This window comes from Pongo abelii, chromosome 15 (genome assembly GCF_028885655.2).
Source record: "Pongo abelii isolate AG06213 chromosome 15, NHGRI_mPonAbe1-v2.0_pri, whole genome shotgun sequence".
Classification (NCBI taxonomy): Eukaryota; Metazoa; Chordata; class Mammalia; order Primates; family Hominidae; genus Pongo; species Pongo abelii.
In genome coordinates this window covers 36,317,696-36,343,336 of record NC_072000.2, presented here as the reverse complement: position 1 = coordinate 36,343,336, position 25,641 = coordinate 36,317,696, and the positions used below count along the sequence as shown (strand labels likewise).

The 25,641-nt window shown below is 37.2% G+C and overlaps 1 protein-coding gene across 6 annotated transcripts in view; it reads right to left on the bottom strand.

Annotated features, from left to right (window-relative positions):
* The window catches only part of AKAP6 (A-kinase anchoring protein 6), a 626,630-nt gene that overhangs the window by 141,535 nt on the left and 459,454 nt on the right, over positions 1-25,641 (bottom strand). For all 6 annotated transcript variants that reach the window (XM_054529991.2, XM_054529992.2, XM_054529989.2 and 3 more), the window contains one exon: positions 13,787-13,935. In XM_054529991.2, coding sequence (XP_054385966.2) covers positions 13,787-13,935 — 149 coding nt within the window. The remainder of the gene's footprint in view (positions 1-13,786; positions 13,936-25,641) is intronic.

Below are 25,641 nucleotides of genomic sequence, written 5' to 3'. Positions count from 1 at the left end.
CAGTCTACACTGGAGACCTGCAAGTAGCAAATGAACCTAATACAGATACTCACCTTTTATCCAGTCTAGTTTGTTTTCATCCTAGCTGAGAATATTTAGACTTGATATTTGATTTGTTAGATACAGTAAATGCCTTGGTACCACATTTTGTTTCACTGGTACCCAATGAGCACCAATGTGCTAAACAACAAATTCTCACAAAGTCTCAAAACAGAAGACAAAAACTTTTTTCTTGAAAGTATTTGTGCCTGATTTCAGATTCTTGGCCATGTGTTAATCCACAAGTTGGAAAAGACCTGAGATTTTTCTACATTTAGTGAAATCAAACATATAACAGTGGCAAATCAAAGCCAGGCACAGTGGCTCACACCTGTAATCCCAGCACTTTGGGAGGCCCAGGCAGATAGATCACCTGAGGTCAGGAGTTTGAGACTAGCCTGGCCAACATGGCGAAACCCCGTCTCTATTAAAAATACAAAAATTAGCCAGGCATGGTGGCACATGCTTGTAGACCCAGCTACTTGGAAGGCTAAGGCAGACGAATTGCTTGAACCCAGGAGGCAGAGGTTGCAGTGAGCTGAGATCATGCCATTGTACTCCAGCCTGGGTGACAGAGCAAGACTCTGTCTCAAAAAAAAAGTGGCAAATCAGAAATAAATTATTGAATTTCTTTGTAGGTGCTTTTGAAAGATTCTGAAATGACCACAATTTAATGTCCCCATTATTACAGGAAACGTCTTAAGTAAGGAAAGAGTTCACTTTCTTTCCTTTATATTACCTGCAAAGGTTTATATTACCTGCAAAGTTTATATTACCTGCGAAGGTGTGTTTTTTGAGTGATTTTATAAAAGACAATGTGCTCCAGGAAAAGTTCCAGCTACTCTACAGGAAAACAGAAAAGATCATGAAGAAGTGAATTTATCAAGGGTAGGACGGAACTAGTTAACAGTTCTATATTCCCTTGGAGAATATGCTGATTCTATCAGCTGAATTCAGAACCAGGATCTTCTCTTGAATTTCTCGTGACAACTGCTCACATCTCTCTCTTTTGAAGGGAGAGAGGTGATTAAAATTGTGGCGAGTAGCTTATCATCTTATAGGAATACAAATATAAGAACTATGAGTCCCTTTTGGAGGGACTTTCCTCATAAAATTTTCTTTTAATTATGCTTGGGTTTATGTCAATGCATTCACTCTCATTTGTAATCTCCTAGATGTTAAAAGACCTGTTAGGATACCATTTTAATACTCTATGAATATGTTACATTTTTTATGAAAGTGTGATAAAGCAAATTCATATATACTCTATGAAAGTGTTATAAAGCAAACATTTAACCAAAATGTATTCTTTTTGATACTTTTTATTTAAATTGCCATACACTTGATCTTAAATGGGTTCACAATAAAGGAGTTGGACATTCTGATGCAGGTAGCTTAATCATGTTATGGGGAGAAAAAGTCTTCTAACTTGAAGTCAGTTTTTCTTAGACAAATATAGAATTATAAATGTATTTGTTTTATAGTTTAAGCATCTAAACAGACAAGGCTATAGAGAAATAGATGTGCAAAATTTTTCTTTAGTGTTTTAAGTTTGGGTTTAAGTACTATGGGTAATCGCTCTAAGTATTTCACAACATCTTGCCCACCATTTTACTTTGCCTTATTTAAGATTAAAAAAGATTCCAGGGCTTTTATAAATAAAAAAATACTAACAACCTTATTTAGTATCATTTTTCTGCAGATTTGATGGTAATATATTACTTGTGAGGCCAGCATAGTTTAAGAAATAATCTTTCCTCTAAACCCTGATGGGAGTTATATTTGACTAGCTAAGTGTTTGAATACATAAATGCATTCAGCCTTTGGTATTTAAAGCAAGCATCATTAACTCAACATTTCAACTTAAACTTTGCTTAAACGATAAAGTCTCACCCAAGTGAAATCAATGGGAGGTGTGTGTGAATATATGAGGTTTCAACTGGGCTCACTAAGGAATTTTGATGAAAACAGACAACCAAATTAAGAAATAATCAAAATAGAGCAATTATTGGTTGAAAAAAATATATAATACTAAAAGTCCTCACAGGTTTCCTACTTAAGGCTGAATAATCGTGTGTGTGTGTGTGTGTGTGTGTATTTTGGGGCACTTAAGAATACATCTTTTGTATGCTTAATGTTAATTCACACTAGGACATCTAAAAACACCAGACTGGTTCCTGAAATACCACCTGTCTATATTGGGAGTTCTATTAAATGATCCAATTTTCCTAGCTTCTTTAGCATATTGATTCCTTCCCCAAATATTCACTAAGTGTTTGCTGTTCACATTATTTGCCTAGGAAAGTTTGCCTCTGGCTTTCAAAAAAGAGACGTAAAGGAGTGGTAACAAAATCTTGCAAAAATATAGTTTAAGTATTTTACTGAAGTAAAATACTAATAATAGATCAGAATTTCCCATCATCCTCTACTCCATGTGTCATATAAGCACAGAAGGGAGATATAATAGTGGTGCCTCCAATCATAATATCATCAAAGAATAAAATGTAGCTTTCCAGACATGGAATCTGATATGCACAGTTGCATGTACAATCCCTTTCCACTCTAAACATATTAAAGTATGGACACTAATTTACTATTTTGAATGAAAATTCATGAGTGACTTCCTCATGAGAAAAGCAGCCTGCCTTTGCCATTAATAAATAAAAAGGAATATGGAGTTCTTTCTAGCAGTAATTTCCTCAATTTTTATATATACCCACGTACATGTGAACATGTCTAAGAAAAATAAAATCAAGCCTACAAACTTGTTAATAACTGGCCCCACTTTCTCGTGGACCATCTGTCCACCAACACGTACTATTGAAATAAAAAGCATAAAGCACCAAGATAATCCATTAAAAATTCTAACTAATGAGATAATCTATAACATCAGAAACATTAGTGTAGATTTCTGGGTGTATTTAGAGGATTCTGTTACACTATCAGGAAGTCAAAGTCTCGTCCAAATTTTTAGATAATACGCTGGACTAAGTTCTATCCAGGGAAACAGAAAACATTCTGAAGAATTTTTAAATTGGTAGTTGGAAGAACAAATGGAAAAGTGTACTTCAAAAGACAAAGAGATGATTTTTTTAAAAGATAAACCGTCCTATGTTATCATTTGTGTGTTAAGAGGGGAATGGATCCAAACCTAATGGCACACTGGTGTGAGTTGGGCAGTTCACCATTTCATAAAAGGATTACCCTACTCTAGGCCTCACTAGTTTTCCAAGATGTAATAGGCAATATATCAACAAGCTGTAAATAATTGTCTGTTGCCCAATCCTAACAAAAGCCTGGTAGCACAATTAATATGAAAAGTTATCCTTTATTGAGGCTGACCCTACCCAGAGAGTGCTATGCTTGGACTACAAGATTTTAGTTACTTATAGAACTGTTCTTTCTGAATTCTGCTTTGACATCACTTCTGCAGCCTACATCAAAAAACTGCTTTGGGGATTTGACTTCTCTTGTACAGGTGTAGTATCACAGACACCTGTCTCTGCCTTAAAGAACTACAGGATAAATTCCTCTCAGGTCTCAACAGCATAAGAAGTTGTGTGTCATCTGATATAGATTATTTTTAATCATAGGACACTATGAATTCTCTGATAGATAAAATTTCATTTTATTCTTTGGGTATGGATAGCCCAGAGCCAAATCATAGCCCTTCTAGAGGACATACATAAGATATACATTTGTTTATTTTCTTACTTTACTTTTTCCAAAATTATTTCAGTCAAACATTTATTCTATTTTACTGTCAATATTTTTGTAAGTTGACTCAGATCCTTTGTGAAGGAGATAGGGAAATGAATAAAGGAATACATTTTAAAGAAAAGAGCTAACCTCAGTATACTAAAATGAAATAAATTAGATTTGTTTTAGGTGCCTTCTCATTGTCCGTGTTGGCAACTTTCTCCTTTTTTCAACGGGCCCAATCAACTATCCAAAACAGTACAAAAATTGATCATTGTTATCATGAAAGATGTGTGTGTGTGTGTGGTGTATGTGTGTGTGTGTATATATATATATATACACACTATATTTTATATATATATACTATTATATATATACTATTTTATATATATATATATATATATATATCTTCATTAGTTGACTACACTGTTAACTTTGAAGTCATACTTCTCCCAAAAGCATGCTTCTCTCTCTGGTTTGCCTTTTGTTGGCTCTTGGCATGGATGTCATCAAATTAGTGAAGTCTAGGTCTACAATCGATTTAACATTATTTCACATTAAAGGGGTGTAATATCATGGCCCAAGTGAATACATTTCTACTGGTAAGATTTTTTTGTTTGTTTTAGTCCAGAAAGACCCATTTCAATACTTACATAGTGGTCAGAATATCATTTGTCCAGGAAGTAGCCAGGCACATTTTACTCCTTTTGACTGTAGCCTACATTGTTACCTTACTATTTAACAGTTCCAGAGCACAAGGGAAGGGGCAAAAAGGGCCTGAATTGAACACTGATCTTCTATTAGACTGAGGTAAGGCAAGAGTCAAGGGAAGGAAGTAGAAATGCAGGATGGAAATAAGATTTCTTTGGGTTGTCTAGTGATTTAATCCATATGTGAGACTGTTATCAACATTGGCACACATAAGAATAGCACATCATTTTATGGCTGGTGTGTACCAAAAAGAAAACACTTTATGTAGCAGTGTTCTAAAAATACCCACCGGGCAGAAATTCAAAATGGTCACAGTGTGTGTGTTTGTAAGAGAGAGAGAGAAAAAAAAGAGAGAGAGAGAGAGAGAGAGAGAGAGAGATAGTTAGTATGACAGAGCATGAATATTTTGGCATGCTGCTCAACAGAAAACCAGAAAGATCACCCCATGGCAGGAAATCCAGGGTGATTATATCCCTTCTCATTTGGTTAAAGTCATTTGACATATCTTATTGCTTAATTAATTTAGATAAACAAATTTGGTCTTTAATCAAGTGATATTTTAAATCATGATTCATTTGTTTTCACTTGTCAATATCACTTCTCTTTGGGGATGTTATATTTGTATATACTTTCACGCCCATCGAGAGGCACTTCTTTTCCTAAAAGAAAATGAACTCCTCTTTCCTGCCAAACTTTTAGCCTATAATCCTACTTTAATTTAAAGTTCATTTTATTCAGCCTGTTGTGCTTGGGATTAACCTATATATACTGTTTCTATTTGGGAAGAAAATTTATACTAAACCCTTGTGTGATGAGGGGTGAACTATTCCTGTCTTCTCAGATACAAGGCATAAACCTCAACTATATCTCTATCTGTAGACATTGCCCAATTTCATCCACAGCCAGAGGAAGTCAGGCATACAGCTGATGAGACTGAGGTATCTTCTGGAACTTCACCACAGGAGTGGAAGTCCCTAAAAACTCTCTTGGAATCCTTCTAATTCCAGGAAGCAGAGTCAGAAATCACCTCCATGATCTTTTGCTTCAACAGCATCAAACTATTTGTAGTAAACTTCAACACATTCAGATACTCCCCCTAGCTAGTTCCTGTCTTATGGCTGAAATCCTCTCCCTCCCTCTACATATCCCTCTTCTACTTTTTAAATTTATTTTAAAATTTTTATTTTTAATTTTTGTGTGCACATAGTACGTATATATATTTATGGAGTACATGAGCTATTATGGTACAGGAGTGCAATAAGTAATAATGACATCATGGAAAATTGGGCATCCATCCTCTCAATATTGAGCCTTTGTCTTACAAACAATCCAATTATACTCTTTTATTTATTTTAAAATGTACAATAAAGTTATTATTGACTATAGCCCCCCTGTTGTGCTATCAAGTACTAGATCTTATTCATTCTTTGTGTTTTATTTTAACCCATTAACCATCTACACCTCCCCAACTCTGATGCCCTACTACCCTTCCCAGTCCCTAGTAACTATCCTTCTCTGTCTCCATGATTTCAACTGTTCTGAATTTTAGGTCCCAAAAACAAAGTGAGACCATGCAATGTTTCACTTTTTGTGCCTGGCGAATTTCACTTAACATAATGACCTCCAGTTCCATCATGTTGTTGCAAATGACAGAAGTTCATTCTTTTTATGGCTGAATAGTACTCCATCATGTATAAGTGCTATATTTTCTTTATACATTCATCTGTTGATGGACACTTAAGTTGCTTCCAAAGCTTGGCTATTGTGAACAGTGCTGCAACAAACATGAAAGTAAAGATACTTCTTCCATATACTGATTTCCTGTCTTTGGAGTATATGCCCAGCAGTGGGATTGCTGGATTGTATGGTAGCCCTATTTTTAGCTTTTTGAGGAACCTCCAAACTGTTCTCCATAGTGGTTGTACAAATTTAGATTCCCACCAAGTGTATGAGGGTTCCCTTTTCTTTACATCCTCGCCAGCATTTGTTATTGCCTGACTTGAATAAAAGCCATTTGAACTGCACAGACCTCTTCTTTTTTTTTTTTTTTTTTTTTTTGAGACAGAGTCTCGCTGTCGCCCAGGCTGGAGTGCAATGGCATGGATATCGGCTCACTACAAGCTCCGCCTCCAGGGTTTATGCCATTCTCCTGCCTCAGCCTCCCAAGTAGCTGGGACTACAGACACCCACCACCACGCCTGGCTAATTTTTGTATGTTTAGTAGAGATGGGGTTTCACCATGTTGGCCAGGATGGTCTCGATCTCCTGACCCTGTGATCCGCCCGCCTTGGCCTCCCAAAGTCCTGGGATTACAGGCATGTAATCCCACCGCACCCGGCCAGACCTCTTCTAATGGCTAAAATCTATGCATCCTTTAAGACAGCTCAGATGTTCCCTCCTCCGCTAAGCCTTCTTGAACCCTTTCAGCTAGGCTGGATTAGGTAGCCCTTCTCAGTACTCCCATAACACTCTCTATCTTAAATTTTCCCCTTTCTTAATTAAGTAATTTATTTTTTGAGACGTGGTTTCACTCTGTCTCCCAGGTTGGAGTGCAGTGACATTATCAAAGCTCACTGCAGCCTCAACCTCCTGGGCTCAAGCAATCCTCCTGCCTCAACCTCCTAGGTAGCTGGGACCATAGGTGCAAACCACCATGCCCAGATACCTAAAAAAATTTTTGGTAGGTTTGGTGCGAGGGGTCTTACTATGTTACCAAGGCTGGTCTTGAACTCCTGGGCTCAAATGATCCTCTTGCTTTGGCCTCCCAAAGTGCTGGGATTACAGGTGTGAGCCACTGTGCCCAGCCCTGCCCATTGTTTTATAAGGATGTATCTAAATGTCTCTCTCTCTCACTACACTGAATACCATGGAGATTAAGTCTTATGTATCTTTTTCATTGCTAGCATCTCATACTACTGTCTGCAACACAGTAGCTGGAAAATAAATATTTCGTTAATGATTTTCATATTATTTATTGCATTCTAGGTATTTTAGATATTTTCCTATTATTGCATTTCCTTTCTCAAAAAAAAAACATGAAGTACACTAGGATAATGATTCTCATTTTATAGACTCAGATATCATATCTTGGTGAGCTTAAATGTCCCAATCAAGGTTCCGTAGCTAAAAAGTAGCAGAGAGCTAACTTGAATTCTATTCTTAATTTTGAATCTAGTTGCTCTCTCTCCTCTTAGGAAATTAGACTACAGTAAATGCATGACTTATCCCTAAAAATAAACATTATTTGTGTAGTTGGAAGCAATCTGAGCAGACTCAATGCAATCTTATATCTAGGATCAGGAGCTTTTTACCTATAGCTTTAAGACAGAAAATAACAGTCAACTGTACTCCTCAATTCTGTCAATCAAGATACTACCTGGAATTCTCAATGGTGTAGTCTTTATTTTGTAATTCTTGCATATTACGGCAGGAAAAACTCTAACCGAAATAAAAACGTTCTGCTTACCTATAGTTTTAAAATAAGCATTCCTTAAAGACAATGTTATGTTCACACGGCAGGGAGGGCATAGTTTACCACAAGGTAAATTCTTGGCTCTCTCAGCCTCTGCTACCCCATAGTTACCACACTGTCCTTAATGTTGGCTGAGGAGGCCAAAACATTTCTGAGCTCCAGTTCTGCTTCCTGGGTTTTTCTACTTGGATGCTTCTGAGACCATGGAAAGAACTATGTCTCAAATACTCTGCTTTTCCTCCCTGTTATTCTTCCTCTGCATTCCCCTCCTGAGTGAATGCCACATCTGTCTCCTAGAGTGCACAAGTCTGAAATACAGAGGTCCATTCTCAAATAGCCCCTCCCTCAACAACCCCATCTACCCAGTGACCAAGCTTTGTCAGTGCAGCTTCCTTCTTTCAGTTTCTATTGCTGTTGTCTTAGCTCAGGGACTATTTCTTATTTGAATGACTGGAATAGCCTCTTATCTGAGCACTGTCTAGCCTAGGCCTAACCAATCTATTCTCCACACAGTTAGCAGATAATTGTTGCAAACTACCAGTCTAGTCATGCTGGGCATCCTTTAGTGATTCTGGCTGTTTGCACACACTGCCTCCTCTGTGAGAAACACCCTTGTCGTCATTTCTGACCCTGGGCCATCCTCCATGACACTTCTTCTGGAAGGTTTTCCTGATTTCCATATACCTATCACCTTTTGTGTCCCACTGCCTCTATGTCCCCAGTGCCTAACACAGCCTGCACTTAATAGGTGCTAAATAAATATTACATGTTGGATGACACCAAAGTCATTTGAATCCAAGTATTCCTGTTTTCTTTCTCTTTGAGCCAATAACTGGGGCATCAGAATGGTTCCTTCTCCCTCACTCTCTTCATCCCGTGGACCACTGAGGTTTACTGATACTTTCTGGCTTCAGTCTCCATCTAGTCTCCACATGCTCCATTAACTGTCAACCTAAAAGTCTTTAATGCCCAAAGCGGTGCTTCTCAAACTTCAGCATTAGATTCACCTGGGAGAGGCTGGGTGCGGTGGCTCACTCCTGAAATCTCAGCACTTTGGAAAGCTGAGGTGGGTGAATCACTTGAGGTTAGGAGTTCGAGACTAACCTGGGCAACATGACAAAACCCCGTCTGTACTAAAAATACAAAAATTAGCCGGGCATGGTGGTGTGCACCTGTAATCCCAGATACTTGAGAGACTGAGGGACAAGAATCGCTTGAACCCAAGAGGCGGAGGTTGCAGTGAGCCAAGATCATGCCACTGCACTCCAGCCTGGGCGACAGAGCAAGACTTTGTCTCAAAAACAAAACAAAACAAAACAAAAAGAAAGAAAGAAAGAACAAAGAAAAAAAAAAGAATCGCCTGGGATGCTTGTTAAACAAAGATTGCTGGTCTCCACCCCTAGACTTTCTAGTTCAATAGGTCTGAAGTGGGACCTAGAAATGACATTTCTAACAAATTCATAGGAGACACTGCTGCTGGTGGTCCAGAGACCATAACTTGAAAACCACTGAAGCAATGGTTCTCAACTGGTGGTGAGCATTAGAACCTAATCATTATCATCTTCTTCTGCCTACTGAATCAAAATTTTCAGTAGGGTCAGGCAGGCTGGCTTTTTTCTGCTTAAAAGCTCCACAGGTTATCCTGATGCACTATCTTGGTTAAGAACCATGAATTCAATGATTAACTTCTGGCTCTGGACTTCACCTTCTTCCAAAGCCTTATTTTTCACACCTCCTCTAACTTCAATACTCCTCTTCAGTCCTATGAAACAGCAAGCAGTCTGATGATTCCAGACCTTTCCTTCCTTTTAACCCCAGATCAGTTTTATTTATTCATTCATGCATCCATTCATTCATTGGGTACCTAGCACTTGCCAGGCACTGCACCAGATGCAGGAGAGTGCAGTGAACATGAGAGATGCAGCCCTGCCTTCGAGAGCTCATCCTATTTGCTCTAAGCTCCCTAGCATTCTCTATTTCCCCTTCTCTCTCACTGCACAGATCAATATCGGCTTCATGCCACACTCTCTTGCTAGACTGTAAATTCAATGAAGGCAGAGACTGTGGTATGTCTTTGTAGGTGCTCAATATGTGTTTTTCAGGTTAAACTGAAAAGCACTTCTGCTGACCTAGCCCTCTTCCAAAAACCATCTCCAGAGCCCTCTCTCTCTGCTGTCTTTCCTGACCTGCTCTAATTCTACTTGACACAGTCAGAATTGAGCTCTGCCTTCAATGAGCTCTCCCCTCTTCCCTACACAGATTTCTAACTTCACACTTAAAATCCTTGATTCCACATTGTTTACAGAGATCTGGTTCCTCCTACCAAACTGTGAGCTTCTGAAATGTAGGAACCATTTCATTTCCACCACTTCAATCTCTGCACTTCATAGAGCCTGACATATAGAAGGTACTTTAAAATGTTTGTCAAATTCAGCCTGGGCAACATGGTGAAACCCTGTCTCCACTAAAAATACAAAAAATTAGCTGGGCATGGTGCCCCACCCCAGTAGTCCCAGTGACTCAGGAGGCTGAGGCGGGAGAATCACCTGAGCCAAGAAGTTGTGGCTGCAGTGAGCCAAGATCACGCCACTGCAGTCCAGCCTGGGCAATGGGAATGAGACCCTATCTCAAAAAAAAAAAAAAAAAGATTGTCAAATTAATGAATGAGTTAATTTTGTTTTGATTTAAACCTGCTCTGCAATGTTTTGCCCAAACTTCCATGCGGTTTTAACAAACTCTACTTAAGACTTCCATTTCTCCATAGTAGAAAGATACCTTAGTTCAAATTTCACTCAGTATGGAATATGCACAACACCAGATTTGGGGGAAAAGCTTATTAAGAGTCCAGATAAATCCTTACGGAGAGGGCAAAGAGTGACTTTATAGATTATCTTCTGCATTCTTGACCCAGAGTGCTGAGTCAAGGTCTTAGCTCCACTTTAAACTTTCTATCCTTGCCTCTCAATTCTCTCCTTTATATAGACTGAAGAAAAGACATGGTTTTTAATCTACACTCAGTTCTGACATCAAGAATGATACTACTTAGCAAATTAAACTGAATTTTTGAAATTCATTAGAAAAATAAAATCAGATAACCTCTCAATAGGAAAAGGTATCTGAAAAAGAGATGGTTATACTTTACAAAATATACAGAAAGTAAGTGTTCTTGATAAACTATGCTCAGAGCATCATGCCATGCACATAGTAGGCCCTCAATGAATATTTATTGGATGAAAAAAAGGCAACTGATAAGTGCTTTCACCTAAATTGAAAAGCACTGACTTTTGCTACTGTTGATAATCACCAGAGACTCACACATTGCAGGTCCCTCCAGGAGCTATGGTTCCACTTTGGGATGCTGGAGCCAGTGCCAAGTGTTCCCCACAGGTGAACAAACTCTGAGAACTCATACAGCCTCACATATGTTCAGGGAAATCTTCCTACCACATATATTCATAACTGCTAACCACACAATTCATAGCTGTATAAGATATAAGCTGTGATAGATCACCTTGATACATATCTTTTTGTCAGGCTAAAGAGGTTATATATTCATTTCTAAAAGTTATTTTGGTTACATAAAATTCTCAGAAACTTAAGATCACCATTCAGTGTAGCAGCTCAGTCTACCCTGGAGTAGTCTTATTCATTTTTCAACTACATTAGTACATATAATCTTTTTAGCATGCTTGTAGGCATGAGAAGGAAATAAAATGGTACGAATTGTATCACCAACTTAATTTTCTCTTTAGCGTATTGGATATCTGCAAGTGGAATGAAGATCCTTGAAAGCCCACAGCATTCCCACAATTACGTATTGGAAACAATGTTCGTTCTATGTAACAAAAAGAATGATTAATGAAGTTTATGTATCATTGGAGCAGATAATTTTACAAAGCTACGTTCTTAAGGATTTAGAATTAAGGATTTGACTGTGGGAACAGAGATTTTTAAGGGCAGGACACCCCAGATAACCTCACCCACATGCATTTCTCAAACAATGCTTTTCTGTATGTAAACAGAAAATAGAAAGGAGTATATGGTTTTTGTCCTTAGTATTAAATAGCTGGCTTTCTTTCAGTGCACTCTTAAATTTCTGCACAATGCACAGCCTTCAGCACCCCAAGGAGCATAAACAAAGGATATCAGGCAAGTTCACCTACTCCCACTTCACAGAACAATGCTTGTTGTTAACTAAGCAATTCCCAGGGCAGATTTATGATTTGTGGAGCCCAGAGTGAGTGCTCAGGTTGGGTCCCTGGAATCTGGGGTCAGAAGCACGTGGTACTGCTCAAACCCCAGGGCTTTTACAAAACATGAAAATGTGACCTAAAGTTTGTGCTTGCATGTACACCAGAGGCTATTTAGGCATTTAGAGAAATTAAAGCACATTAAGGCCTCAAAGCAGTTTATTGTTCATGCTTCAAGATTTAACCTTTTCTTTCTTATTTGCTGCTATGTTTTTCCTCCGGTGAATAAATGACTACTGAATCAAGTAAGATGAATTGACTACATATATAATATGTCTCATGTATTAAAATATACTGATAGAGCAACAAGTTATAGAAATAGGTAAATGTGAAAACTTGAAAACTCCCTTTTCATTTCCTAAACAGAATTATGACTCTCAATTATGACTCTGAATGACTAAGAATATAGGAGTTATTTCCTATATTCTTAGACACTGGGTTTTTATAATAAGAAAGAATTTTTCATCAGTGTACTTAATTTATCCCAAAACTTTATATGAGGATTGTAGTTCCAGTCAGAACTATAAGCACTTTAAAAAAATAAATGCAAACAAGTGCATGAAAAGGCCTCTTTCCTCTTGTCACTTTAAGAAATATTTTGGCTAGAGTTACATCCCATAGGTTTATATAATGTTATTAACATGTAATATAACTTTGGGGAATAGTTTCTCCTTTGTGTTGTCTGGTACAAGTCTAAAAGTAAAATAGGTTACTGTTTCCATTTTTATGAGCATAACTATTATCAAATTATTAATACTCTGAAATAATTCAATTTTATCACTACACTTTTACTCTCTAAAATCACCTATTAAATATTACAATTGGGCTGGAAAAAAGAAAAAAAGGAAAAATATATATACTTTTTTTAAATATACATATATATACATATATATTTAGCTTTGTAAAATTATCTGCTCCAATGATATAAATACACATATATTTAGACAACGTTCACATAATTTTAAAAGTCATTTGGAATTATCTAAATATGTGACTTGACTGTTCAATAGTATGAATAGTTAGTATAATATAAATACAGCCGTATGTCTCAGGCTGAATGAAATTGTTGATGGGTCACTGAAGGTGTTGGGTCCTTTCACATACCATAGATAATGCAAGAGCTAGTCTATTCCAATTGACTTCATGTGAAGCTAAGTGGCTAGCCCATGGTCTCTAAACAATTATTAAATTTCTACACTATTCAGGAAAATCATGTTCTTCTAAGTTTCCAACGTGGTTCTGGTGTTTAAAAGTCCTTAAATAGGCTTTAAAATAAATTGTGAAACCTAAAAAAGAGCAAATACAAGCAAAAAACTTATAAAGAAGACAGATCAATACTAAAGGCACATTGTAGTCACAAAAACACTTATAAAATCACAACGCTGTATTTTAAAAATTAATAACGAGTCAGAAAGTTCTGGGTTAGATGGCAGAGACTGATAAAATCCACAGTCTTCAATTCTGGCACAAATGGAAAAGAACGTAAATGCCTAGTCTACTGAGCTTCTCCTTGTCTGTTTGCTAAAGAGGAAATACCTTCCTAACACCTACCAGTGGAAAATCATTGAAAAAATAGATTAGTAAGAATAAAACAACAAAAAGAATAGTTCCCTACCCATTGCTTCCCACTGAATGAACTTTTGACATATCAGCAAACTCTTCCTTTCGCTTGCTGCTGCTGGTATACTGCTCGCTGTACAGCTTGAGGGACATCTGCTCAACAGCATCTCTTTGTGCTTCCAGGTAGCATAGTTGAACCTCAGCCTGGAAAGAAAAACAAAGAGAAATTGCTGTTTTAATCCAGAAGGAATGCATTTCAAGTGAGGTGTAACAACCCAAAAAATGGGAATTCTTCACATCATTATACTGCTCCTTTTCGAGTTGGATTTAATGGGATCAGTTGGGCATATTACAGAATTATATTTTAGATCTGAATCTTATAAGTTCCTCCTTAAAATATGACCTGAATAACTGAACCCTCAGAAGACTCTGTAAATATCACAAAATATCCCTGAGATCATAATACTGTATGATAAGACTTTACATAAAAATTCTGTGAAATTCCTTAATAATATTCTTATGTTGTCACATATGTAGCACTTATTTTTTAAAAATCCCCCTCCAACCCACACATTTGCATGGACACACATTCTAAATACTTTTCTACTATTTTCCCTATGGAGAATAAAAAAGCCTAGTGTTAATTCCAGTACCTCTTCAATAATCACAATAGACTTTATTACATTTTTGGTTGTCTGTGTTACTGTCTTAATAATTTTAAAGTAATGCAAATAGTGATTTTGTTTACATGCAGGTTCGAATTGTTAAATCTTTCATACTTAGGGCTCACTGTAGTAAAGGAGAGGTAGTAAGTTCACCATGCTGTTTTCTATCAAACCAAGGCCAAAAGAATGCTGAATAATATTTGGCATGAAACTGTATTGAGTAGATGCTTTATTTATTGCAGCTGTTGTGATTCCTGTGGCTTTCAGGTTCCCTAGAACACCAGATGAGACTGAGAATGATAGCTTCTCAGGGACATGCTTGTCCATAGTAAAGGGAAAGGAGCAATGCTGAGTTCATGTACATTGTAGACCAAAGGACTCTTCTTTTAGTGTGCTTCACTAAATCCAAGCATGTCCATTAACATTTCTGATAAACCTTGAAATCTCTACTTTACAATTTTATTATATATTCTAGGAAGAACATTTCTGGGTCAGCTGTTGAGTAGTCACCAGAATTCTATAACATGTAAGAAGAAAAGTTGGGTCAGATGTGACCTTCTACTCTTAGTATCCACAGCTGACCAAAGCCTTTTGCCTGATCTCTAGTTTTACAGCCTCAACTATGGAGAAAAAGTGAATATTATAAAGTGGCAGCTGCTTAAATTCCAAATTAGGACTCTATAAAGGAAATGGGTAGCCTATGAAAAATGAGGTCTTGCAGGCCGGGTGCGGTGACGCATGCTTGCAATCCCAGCACTTTAGGAGACTGAGGTGGGTGGATCACTTGAGGTCAGGAGTTCGAGACCAGCCTGGCCAACATGGCGAAACCCTGTCTCTACTAAAAATACAAAAATTACCCGGGCACCTGCCTGTAGTCCCAGCTACTTGGGAGGCTGAGGCAGCAGAATCACTTGTACCTGGGAGACGGAAGTTGCAGTGAGCCAAGATTGCACGACTGCACTTCAGTCTGGGCAACAAAATGAGACACTTTCTCAATTTAAAAAAAGAAAAGAAAAAAAGAAAAATGAGGTCTCAAACCATTCTAGAATTCCTATGTTGTTGCTTTTTATAAGTACTTAATTATGAATGCTCTGGTTTGCTGAGAAAGAACTTAAACGCTGTTAAAATAACTATAGTTATATAATTGAAGTTTCAGAAATCAGATCAAAACTGCAATCTATTTGTTGGTTCATGTGAACTGTTCTTGTCCAAACTAATTGACTTGAATAAGAAGACACTCAATTGGATTAAGAACTATGTCAAACACTATAAACAAAGGATAATGTTATATGGAGTACATTCAGTTGGGAGTAGGGGATATGGCTGGTGGAAAGGCACAAAGAAAATGCTAGATCTAGTGATGTTAGTATCTTTATTGATGATGTGGAAGAGGAGGTATGCAGAATGTTAACAGCACATATAGAAGACTGCCAACTAAGAGGTTTGCAAACATCATGGAACCTGAAAGAATAATAACTACTGATGTAATAATATTTTATTTTTAAAAGGATAAAACTAAATGTAAAGAGTCAACAATCAGAAACACCACAGAAAAAATCTTTTAAAAGAACATACAAATTTTTATGAGAAAATTGAGATTACAAAGATATTGAGCAATAATCAAAGAACTTAAGAACAATACTCCTCTCAAATACCACCCCTTTACTTCCACTGCAAAGCCACAAAGTTTAACGAGTATTATACCTACACTAAGTATTCCACTGACCCAATTAGAATAATGCATTTATGCCATTAGGTACCAAGGGACATGTCTGATATCTAAAGGTTCCTGTTAGTTTTTAGCCATCCTAAGTCACAAGCTGGACCATGATTCATTCTGGGTAATGACCTCACAAATGTGTGCCACTGGTCACAAAAACAATCCTAACGAGAGAAGTCAACTTCATCTAGACTCAACACCATTACAAAAAAATAATCTGCATTCATCTCTGTGATTCTCAGCCATTTCTGTGTACAAAGAGATATACTTCACATATGACAGGGATATGTGAAAAGAAATTCAGAGAACAAAGCTGAGAGTAACTCGAAAAATAATTAGTCACCTTACAAAATGATTGAAACGTTATAATCTATGACTTTTACTGCATAATATCTCACAAGCATTTGTCAAAGGAAACTTCCCTGCACTAACAAGGAGATGAATTAGATGGCCCAGGTCTTTCTTATCTACCTCTATTTCTATTTCTGTTTTCAGTGATTCATTCCCAAATGAGATGATAAAAATAGAACAAAAGTAGTTCCTCCTACTAAGGTTGAATGGCTTTGCCAGGCTAAATCTCTCTGCAGACTATCTTAACTTTTTCTCATACTATATTTCAGTCCAAAGATAAATTTTTAAGAGAAAGAGTTGGAGAAAATTTAGTTCTTTAAAAACAGTAACAATCTCTGGTTAAAAAAAATTATTAGCATCTATAACAATGGATACTTTAAAAAGTGACTATATTTTACAAATGGAAACTTAGCATGATTAAATAATATTTAAGATGCACAATCAAAATACTTTGGCAACTTACTCATTAAATAGGGGGTTGGGGAAGAAGACTCGGTGATGGAATCCCCTCTTCCCTTCTAGGTCACTAAAAGACCCATGATGCCATCAATAGGAGTAGGAATATAGGAAGAGCAATTCAAGTGGATGGGAGAAATTGGCTGGATTTATACGAGTGTATTAATTTAAGGTACTGGTGGAATGCTCAGAATAAGATATTCAGCAAGCCGGTGGAAATATTAGTATTGAAATACAAACCTACAGGCAACGGTTGCCATTAGGAGATGAAGTGTGACTGCCATGGGAGAGAGCTGACAGTGAGAAGAGAAAAAAGATCAGTTTTCACTTACTGTAGTCTAGGCCTTCATTACCACTGGCTCACCCAGTGTAATGGATTATTAGTCATTCTCCCTCCCAAAATTAATTTTATTTATTGTTCAATGATCTTTTTGAATGACAGTTGAGATCACTGGTGTGTTGTTGTTTGTGGGCTCGATTCTGGGCCACTTTTCTCTATCTATACTCTGTTCCATGGCTTTAAATGCCAACTAAGTAGTAATGCCTTCCAATCCTCTTCTCCAAGCTGCATACTTATATATCCAACCAATCACCTGGCATCGCTACTTGGGTTTCTTTAGACCTTACTATTTAAAATGGAACCCTTCATTCTCATCCTTACCACATCCCCCAAACCTTTCTGTACTTAGGCCTTTAAATAAAATAAAACCTTTCCTTTTAAATAAGTGGTACTGTCTATTGCTCATGTCAGAAACCTGAGAGTCATTCTTGACTCTTCCTCTTCTTCATTTCCTTTAGCAGGTTATTCCCTCAGTTGTTGACTCCTCTTCTAAAATGTCTCTCCAGTCTCCTTCTCCAATCTGCACTGCTTCCAGCCTAGTCCAAGCTTTCATAATCTTTCACCTGCAGTACAGCAAATATCTTCTAACATGTATCTCCCTTCGCTCATTCCTAGACCTCTAATCTCTTCTCTTATAGTGGCCAAAGTAGTCTTTATAAAACATGAGTTGGTTTTAGACCGCATTCAGACCTAAAAAACAAAATTCTCCCCATAGCCTAGGACATTTGGTTCCTGCTGACCTTAGACCACGTTTCCTACCAGTCTCCCTCTTGATCACCATGCCCCTGTCATCCTTGCCTTATTTCAACACTTTAAACATTCTAGTTCTATAAACAGCCCTTTCTTGCCTCAGGACCTTTGCACGTATTGTTCCCTTTCACTGGAACATTGTCTTGCTAATGTCTTCTCATCTTTCCAGCTCTCAGCTGACATGCTACTTCTCAGAGAGGCCTTGCCTAACTTATCAAAAGTAGATCCACCCTATTTTTCCTCTATTTCAGATCCAGATTAATTTCCTTCATAACACATATCAAAATTTAAAATTCTTGCATTTGTTGGTTTACATTTTTTTCTGTCTCTTTTTCTAGACCCCAAACTCCATAAAGGATTGTTTCTGTCTCCTTTGCCATTTTGCATTCCCAGTACCCTGGCAATATCTGGAATATGACAGGGGCTCAGTAAATAATAGCTCAGTGGATGAGTTGTACATTCTTGCATTCATCCATTTATTATTATTATTATTTTGAGATGGAGTTTCACTCTATTGCCCAAGCTGGAGTGCAGTGGCACAATCTTGGCTCACTGTAACTTCCACCTCCCAGGTTCAAGCGAATCTCCTACCCCAGCCTCCCAAGTAGCTGGGATTACAGGTGCCTGCTGCCACGCCCAACTAGTTTTTGTATTTTTAGTAGAGATGGGGTTTCACCATGTTGACCAGGCTGGTCTTGAACTCCTGGGCTCAGATGATCCACCTGCCTCAGCCTCCCAAAGTGCTGGGATTACAGGCATGAGCCACCACACCTGGCCACATTCATCCATTTATTACTCATATGTTTACTGAGACTTTCTCATATCTCAAGAACTGTACTAAGAACTGTGGGAACAAGGAAGAAGAAAACTTAGTTACTTCTCCTGAGGCACCGCAGTGTGGTAGAAGAGAGAGCCATGCCAACAGATAACTACAAGTGTCCAAGTGAAATTATTGTAGGGAAGGATGAGAAACAAAAATAATTTATTGTTTGAAGGTGGGGGTTGGGGATAGGGAGCAAAGGCTTGATAGAAGTGGCATTGGAGCCCAAACTGAGATAATGGGTCTGACCTTGTCAGGTGAAGAAACAGACAGGTATCTTCATAGACAGAGTAACTCATTTGTTCAGGGGCGCAGAGTTGTGAAAGGATGTGGCATGTTCAGAGAATGGTGGCTGGAGCTTTGGGGCATTTGGATATAGAGGCTAAAGTGGATAGATGATGGAGGATGTCAGGTTAGAAAATTTGTACGCTATCTTGGCCACAATGAAGTGCCAGCGGAAGCTATTGTCATCTCTGTGATGGCCTTAATCTTCCCCTATCTCTCTTTTTCTGTCATGACAAGATAGTCGCCTAATGGATTAGTCCAAATATGCGAGTATAGCTCCTACTGGCTGGTGTACTTGGAGAAAGTTGCATGAGAAGCTGAATCAGCAGTTCCTATCAGGCTGGATGCCCACCATACCAAATAGTGGGAATGCCTAAGAGATTCTAGTAACTAGTACCTCTGGTAAACTTTTAACATAATATTATGGACCGAATTATGTCCCCTCACCCCCAAATTCCTATGTTGAAGCCCTAACCCCCAATGTGACTATATTTGGAGATAGAATCTTTAAGAAGGCAATAAAGGTTAAATGCAGTCACAAGGGTCACAATCCAATAGGATTGGTGTCCTTATAAGAAGAGGAAGAGATACCAGAAGTGTGCCTGCACAGAGGAACAGCCATATGAGAACACAACAAGAAGGCAGCCATCTGTGAGCCAAGGAGAGAGGCTTCACCTGAAATCAAACCTGCAGACACCTTGATCTTGGACTTCCAGCCTCCAGAACTGTGAGAAATCATTTCTGCTGTTTAGCCACCCAGTCTGTGGCATTTTGTTATGGCAGCCTAATCATGTTAGAAATGCTGCCTTCTCATCTGAGATTTAACACAATTGCTTTGCTACTTATCAATAATAGCATGTTTCCCCCCTTTATTTTGTATGCATTTAGCACCTAAATCACTAGAGACACTCCTTTTCAAATTCAGACTACAAATTAATAATTAATAATTTAATAAGGACACAAAATGCAGTTTGCTAAAATATTTTATGGAAATTTGGCTTGGTATGCAGTGACCCAAATTCAATGCCTGGATCATTACTCAGTCATATACTTCCCTCTGATCTTGTGTGTGTAACTAATAATAAAATAGGGTATAACACATTTGGGGGAGGAAATTTCAGTCAATCTAATCATCTCGAAGGATTAAACACATAAGCACTTTTATAATACATATAGACCTAATGCTTTATCTTTGTCCTAAAAAGCAATTTTTAGTTTGCTTTTTGCTAATTTGACTGATTTATCACTTCATTTCCCAGAATTCTTTGTTGGGTTAAGCATCCTAAAAATATTAAAATCAATTTGACTTTTTCTTAACTCATACCATTGTAGATCTCCCTGTTCACTCACACTAGACTTCGTAGTTCTCACCACATCTACTACTGCATATCTGCATCCGGGTCCATGTCCTCTGCTATTCCTTGTTTCTATAGAAGCTGTCCATATTTCTAAGGCTAATCCCTTGCATTTTGGTACCAGACTTCCCTGACCTACACAAAGATGATCACCCCCCAAAATTGCCTTTCTTTCCTGCATCAAGTTTTTTCTTCTCTACTGTATTATTCCTATTGCACATTAGCCCCAAAAATGCTGTCGTTTTTCCAATGGTAAAAAAAAAAATACAGAGAGAAAAAGAAAAATAATCCATTGCCACCAATCTATCTTCTAGTCATTTTTCCATTTCTCTGTTCTCCATTATAGCAAAACCATTTTTACTTGAATTGTTTATACTTGCTGTTTACAACATACCTCCTCTTTCTCTCTTGAACACACTCTAATCAGATTTTGGTCCACATTCCTCATGCAGTGGTCAGTCCTTGGTCCTCAACCTAGTCTAGCCTGCTTCAGCGGGGCTGGTGGGTATGCTCTCGGGGCATTTGCCTGTATTTGCATGACAGTTCAGTCCCTCACTTCTCTCAAGTCTTTGCTGAAATATCCTCTTGCATCCAAGTCTTCCCTGACCTGCTACTTAAAACTACAACTCACCACCACCCTAGAAATCCCTATCCTCCTTCCTACATACTTATCACATGTAGCTGAACACGTTACTTTTTTTATATTGTCCATCTTCCCTCAGTGAATTGAAAGCTCCATGAGGGCAGGAGGTTTTGTTTATGTGTTTACTGCTTTATCCCTAGCACCCAGCACAGCATATGTGATAAGACACTCAATACAAATTGAATAAATTTTACTGAGTTTGAACATCTAAAATGATTTCAAATGTACAAAGAAATAAAACAGATAGTTTGAAGGCTGAAGCCTCAGCTTCATTTTAAAAATTGTTGGCTTTATTCTCCCTTAAGAAGGAGACTTTTTTCTTTGACAGAAAATAAAATAATTGAAATATAGAACTTGCTTACTACTCTTCCTAGGAAAAAAAAAAGAAGAAAAAAAAGCTTCTTTAATTCATGAGCCATTTGGGCTTTTGGAGGAGACACCAACAATGGCAGAGTTTGTGTTTGGAAGAGTCCACACTAGCTCAAGATCACAGGGATCCTTCAATATAATGGGAGGAAACCCTACTTTTTTGGTAATCATTTTGTTACTTGGGGACATTTTCCTTCTTTTACTACACAGTCTTTTTTACCTTCAATGCAGTATATCTAAGCACCTGCCTTTTCCTTTGCTTCCTTACAAAAATACTTACTATGTTTCCCTTCTTTCCTCCTAATAGTATCCCCTTTAGCAACTAGTCCAGAATGCTTCCTTCTTCTGGAAAGACCTTCAGGTCTCAAGACCCTCATGGACCCTGCCAAGGACTTCCAGGGTTGATTAGAATCTATACTTGGTGATATGGTTTGGCTGTGTCCCCACCCAAATCTCATCTTGAATTGTAGTTCCCATAATCCCCATGTGTCATGGGAAGGACCCAGTGGGAAGTAATTTAATCCTGGGGACAGTTACCCTCCTGCTATTCTTGTGATAGTTTTCATGAGATCTCATGGTTTTATAAGCGGCTTTTTTTTTTTTTGAGACAGAGTCTCACTCTGTCACTCAGACCACTGTACAGTGGCAAGATCTTGGCTCACTGCAACCTCCGCCTCCTGGGATCAAGCAATTCTCCTGCCTCAGCCTCCCTAGTAGCTGGGATTACAGGCACCCACCACCACACCCAGCTAAGTTTTGTATTTTTAATAGAGACAGGATTTCACCATGTTGGCCAGGCTGGTCTCAAACTCCTGACCTCAAGTGATGATCTGCCCACCTCAGCCTCCCAAATTGCTGGGATTACAGGGGTGAGCCACCATGCCCACCTACGTTTCCCCCTTTTGCTCGGCACTTCTTCTTGCTGCCACCTTGTGAAGAAGGATGTGTTTACTTTCCTTTCTGCCATGATTGTAAGTTTCCTGAGGCCTCCCCAGCCATGCAGAACTGTGAGTCAATTAAACCTCTTTCCTTCATAAATTATTCAGTCTTGGGTATGTCTATTAGCAGCGTGAGAATGGATGAATACACTTGGAAGTATCTACTCTTTTGTTTGGCAGAGTGCCCATACTCATTCCAGGATTTAGAATTATTACCTTTCCACTGCTTTTTTCTAAGATCATGTTTATTTTGTGTGTTTTTGCTTTTGTTGTCATTGTTGGTAGTTCATAATTTCCCAAAAAAACTCACCTTATTCTAAGTGCACTTCCTTTGTCCAGAAACAAACTGTCTACAGGCATTTATTCACATACCATGATTAGCTACATTCTGGCTAAATACAAATAACATTTGGTATTACAATGAATGAGAATCTCATGTTGTTCTTCTAGTCCTGCATGGATGCCAAAGCTTTCTTCTACAGAATCAGAGCAGGGAGTCATAGGACTAAAGGAGCAATGTATTTATTTGGAGTAAAGTTGATTCAGGCCCTTCATTTATTTATTCAACAAATACATCTTGAGTGTCTCTTAGGGGTAAGACATTGTGCATGATACAAAAAAATCCAGATCAGACACAGTATCAACCCTCAGGGAATGTATAATCTAGAATCACAGAAAAACTATACTATATAATAGTAGCTCAAATATTCATTCAAGGGTAAGACCAATATTATACTTCAAAGATATTGCCAAAGAAACACTTACTAAGTTTGTTGGAATGTTATTTTAATTATTGTATAAGAGAGTTCTAAAAGTATTAAAAAATGTAAATATCTTCCCTTGTCAAAAATTAAGTATATACCAAAAATTTAATAATATCAAAGCTATTTCAATATTATTATTCAGCAAAGACCACTGCATATACTAATCTTTGTACATTAGGATATAAAACTAATCATAAAACTGATCATAAAACTATTATCACAAGACTAATCATAATCACAAAACTAATCATAAAACTGATCATATTGGCAGTTCCAAAAAAACCTAGCCTTAGGTTCTCAAGGTTTATTTATAAATCTCATGTCTAATAAAGTCAGGATAACTGCAAAAGATAAGTGATTTAAGTAAAAAATAATACATTACTTTAAAAATTCATTTTTATTTCTATTGACCTGTTGTTTGCAAATTATTAGAAACATTCACTATAATGTTTAGGAAATTCAATTTTAAAGCTGTGTCCTTAATGATATTTGTTAAATGGTAAACATTTAAACACAAAGTTGAGAAATTAACATTAACACCATTTCCATTATTTCTTCTTTTTGTGCATAAAGAAAAACATCCTTTCCTCCATTTTAATGACAGATGAGATGTTTATTAAAAATAACAGCAACAAAACACCTCCACCTAACAAACATGAAGAACAAATATATCAAACAAACATATCAAACTATTGCATTTGTGAAGAGCTTTTATCTACTACCACCCTCTCCTTTTTGTAATGCATGTAGTTAAAATCATTAAAAATTCAGCATTTTATGTCATGAGCTAGGGTGGGAAGGGAGTGCAATTATACTGTGTGGACTGAAGACGATGATTAGAATTTTTGATGTCACTCCATTACTGTTTCCTTAGCAAATCTCTGCACAATGACATAGGCAAACTCTGTTTATATTTTATGGCAGCATCCTTACTCCCATCTTCTAAATTCCTCTACAGCAAATCCTTATTTACTTTCTGGTAGAAACTAAACATCAAAGATGTATAATAGGAAGATACAATCTTAGTTTCTCTTGCCCTGCAGAACTGGCACTTCCTTCCTAAGTACAATTACGCTGGCAAATGCTGCTGTTAACTCTATGACTGCAAGACGTGCACACTAATTCCTTTGAAATTCTATAAAATATTTGTCCTTAAATGGTGATAGAGAGAAAAGAATGAAGCAGGAACAACAAGAATTACTTTACATACTAGTAATAACAATTTAGTTATCAAAACAGAACCAAACAAGTGTGCCTTTATACTGTTCTTTTAAAAATTTAGCCTCCTAGGGTTCTAATAATCAGGACCTATGGTTCAGGAATGCACAGTAGCACTCAGCTCAGTGCCTATATCCTCATTTCAAAGAGAATCATTCAAACCGACACCCACCCTGTCAAGAATCTTGACTTTGAGCTGCTAATGTAGAATAAAAATCAATATAAATTTTGATCATTTGATGAATATTTACTTCTTTCTTTAGTGTTTGGGGATTTAGAATTGAAAAGTGCTGAATCAAGTCATTTTATTTTTTTGTGTTTGTGCCAACACCAATTTACTACCCTCCAGAAAGTTCCTGAACAAGATGTCTCAGGTGGCATGCATGTTAGTTTTTCCTGTCAATCATAACAGTGTGTCAGTAGGGAACCATAATCATTTCCCTGTCATACTCTTAGTGTTCCAAAAAGGAATATTTTGATTACTTCCTTGGAAAAGGTAAACTTTCTCATTTAGACACGCTATTGTAAACCTGGGTGTCTGTTGTTTTTGGCATTTAGCTGAGCCTAAATTGATACAACCTATTAAAAGTTAAACACTCCATTTTAGGCTCCGAGGGTCATGTACAATAAACAGAATTTACAAATGGGTTCCTTTACAAGCAAATTTCAGTATTACCCACAAAACAAAGAGCTTTTATAGAAGCTGCTATATTTCTCCATGCATTTTCTGAAAAATAACAAGAAAATATCAACTGACTGCTCATATAGCAGAAAGACATCACAATAAAAAGACTTCACTTTTTATTATAAATGAAAAGAAAATGCACTACAGATAAATGACATTAAAAAAGCTTAGCAATTAAAATATGATTCCTGTGTAAGGCTAGTTACATGAGTAGAGGAGCATACCACCATTTTCATTATAATTTGATATCTGTAGCAAAAGATTACTATTCTTACAAAATAATTCCATAGTGATTTTTAAAATGATGGTCTTTTCCAATTTGAAAAAAAACCTAAATTAATTGCAAGCACCAAAAATGTAAGATAGCCTCACAAAAAAATCTTATATATGACATAGTGGCATAAGATTCTATATTAAGGATGCATTTTTGATGGTTCCTTATAAATTAAATAAAAATGACAGCAGCTGCCTTTCTCAAGAATGATATACCCCTGGACAATCACTAGATATTATGTAGACAGATGTTTTAAATAAAATAAAGTATTTAGATT